At 44.0% G+C, this 1,795-nt stretch overlaps 1 protein-coding gene across 1 annotated transcript in view; it reads left to right on the top strand.

Annotated features, from left to right (window-relative positions):
* The window catches only part of LOC106804100, a 29,145-nt gene that overhangs the window by 26,475 nt on the left and 875 nt on the right, over window positions 1-1,795 (top strand). Inside the window, exon 2 of the mRNA XM_014805412.2 lies at window positions 28-923. Coding sequence (XP_014660898.2) covers window positions 28-923 — 896 coding nt within the window. The remainder of the gene's footprint in view (window positions 1-27; window positions 924-1,795) is intronic.

The raw sequence follows: 1,795 nt of genomic DNA on the forward strand, positions 1-1,795 counted from the left end.
ACTACACATCTCACTCATGCCCGCGATGTTACTCGCTTGTTTCCGGTGCTGGCTGTTGGTCTGTTGTGCCATGGCGAAGACGAGTTTGCCGTGGCGCATCTGGCCATCAGGCCTCGCAAAAAAAAATCAGGGTCTCGCATAAAAAAATCAGCTATGCAAGCTGAGCTATGCGTGCTACGCTCGTCATTGTCCAGCAGTGATGATGCCAAATGGGAGACCAAGGTCTTTCCGCTACAGTACCAATACGATGATTTACACTATGATTTTCTGAACTGGGAAGTGGATGGTGTAGTTCCCTTCAAGAATGCCTTGTGCTGGGTTAACTACTGTAGAGGCATCCTTTTCTTCGACGGCGTCTTTGAAGACAGACCCAAGGTCTCCTACATCCGCTTGCCTCTGGATACTTATTTCCGAGGGACTGGGACTGATGCCGATGCACGCAAGGGGATGTACCGTGGCTTGTGTGTCACTGAAGGTGGCCATCGGTTGGTATTTGTTGATGTTGCCCGTCATGATGGAAAATGTTATGGCCCGAGGATGCCCAACACTGGTTTCACCCTCACCTCCCGGACATTGAAGATGACAGGGAATTGCACCACGCCGTGGGAGTGGAATCAGGATGCTGTTGTCACTTCAGATGAACTATGGCATGCAAACACCATGGAGAGTCTCCCTCGTGACATTGTGATGCTCCCATTGCTGAGTATGGATAAGGCCAATGTTGCGCACCTTTCAATGCTTGACTGGGATGGTGGCAGATTCTCATTAGTTTCCATCGACTTGAGTAACATGCAAGTGATGGGCCCAGTCATTACATACCTCGAAGGGGAGGATGATACTGCTGATGCTGACATCGTCAAGACAAAGCAAGTATTATGTGCACACTTTATTCCATCCGAATTCCCCAAGTTCCTGGATCTCAGGTAACTTCAGCGTTGCCTCCCACTTTTACTTGAGCACAATTTTTTTTCATGCAGCCTTTTGCTCTCCTTTTTTCAGCAGTTAAGGTTTCTGCCATGTTATTCTTGAAACCTTTGAGGAATCAACAGAATGTGCTGGTTGCTGGGAGTAATATGGATCAATGTTTTCAAATCTTTATGTTGAGTCTAGTCACTGGGGTACAAGTAGATGGCTAATCGTGACTAGGCAACGATTAAATTTGCGATTAGCTTTGAGACCAGTCGATCCACCCTTGCCTATAGTAGAGAATGATAGAGTATAACACAAAGGTGACGAACTGATCTCTTGGTTTGAGCCCAACACATAATTGTTCTATGTGGGTTCTTCAATCTGAAAGTGCATAAGCGTGCCAGCGTTGTGCTTTGTTTCCTTCACTATTTTGATTCTACATGTCAAATTATTGAAAGGTTTTGTTCAGTTACCAACAACATGGATCCTTAGAAGTAGGTGGCACCCAGCGAATCAGCATCATATCGAAGAACCCCTAGGTCTTCTAAACAAACTGGCTGGAATTGTGGAAATCAATTAAACTTAATTATATCCAAATTTTTTTTCTTGTCAAATTGATGTGTTAGCAACCATACTGACACTCAAAACATCACTTATTTGTAACATAACGTTGCGGTATTACAATTGTTGTTTCCGATTCTCACGGGTTTGTTCAAAGGGTATTTTCATTTTATTTTTAATTTTCTTTTTCAAAATCCTAAATAATTAAAGACCTGCAAGAGACCAGTCGATCCACAAAGGTGAACGAACTGATCTCTTGGGTTTGAGCCCCAACACATAATTTGTCCTTGTGGGGTTCTTCAATCTGAAAGTGCATAATAGCGTG

This window comes from Setaria italica, chromosome VI, assembly GCF_000263155.2.
Source record: "Setaria italica strain Yugu1 chromosome VI, Setaria_italica_v2.0, whole genome shotgun sequence".
NCBI lineage: Eukaryota > Viridiplantae > Streptophyta > Magnoliopsida > Poales > Poaceae > Setaria > Setaria italica.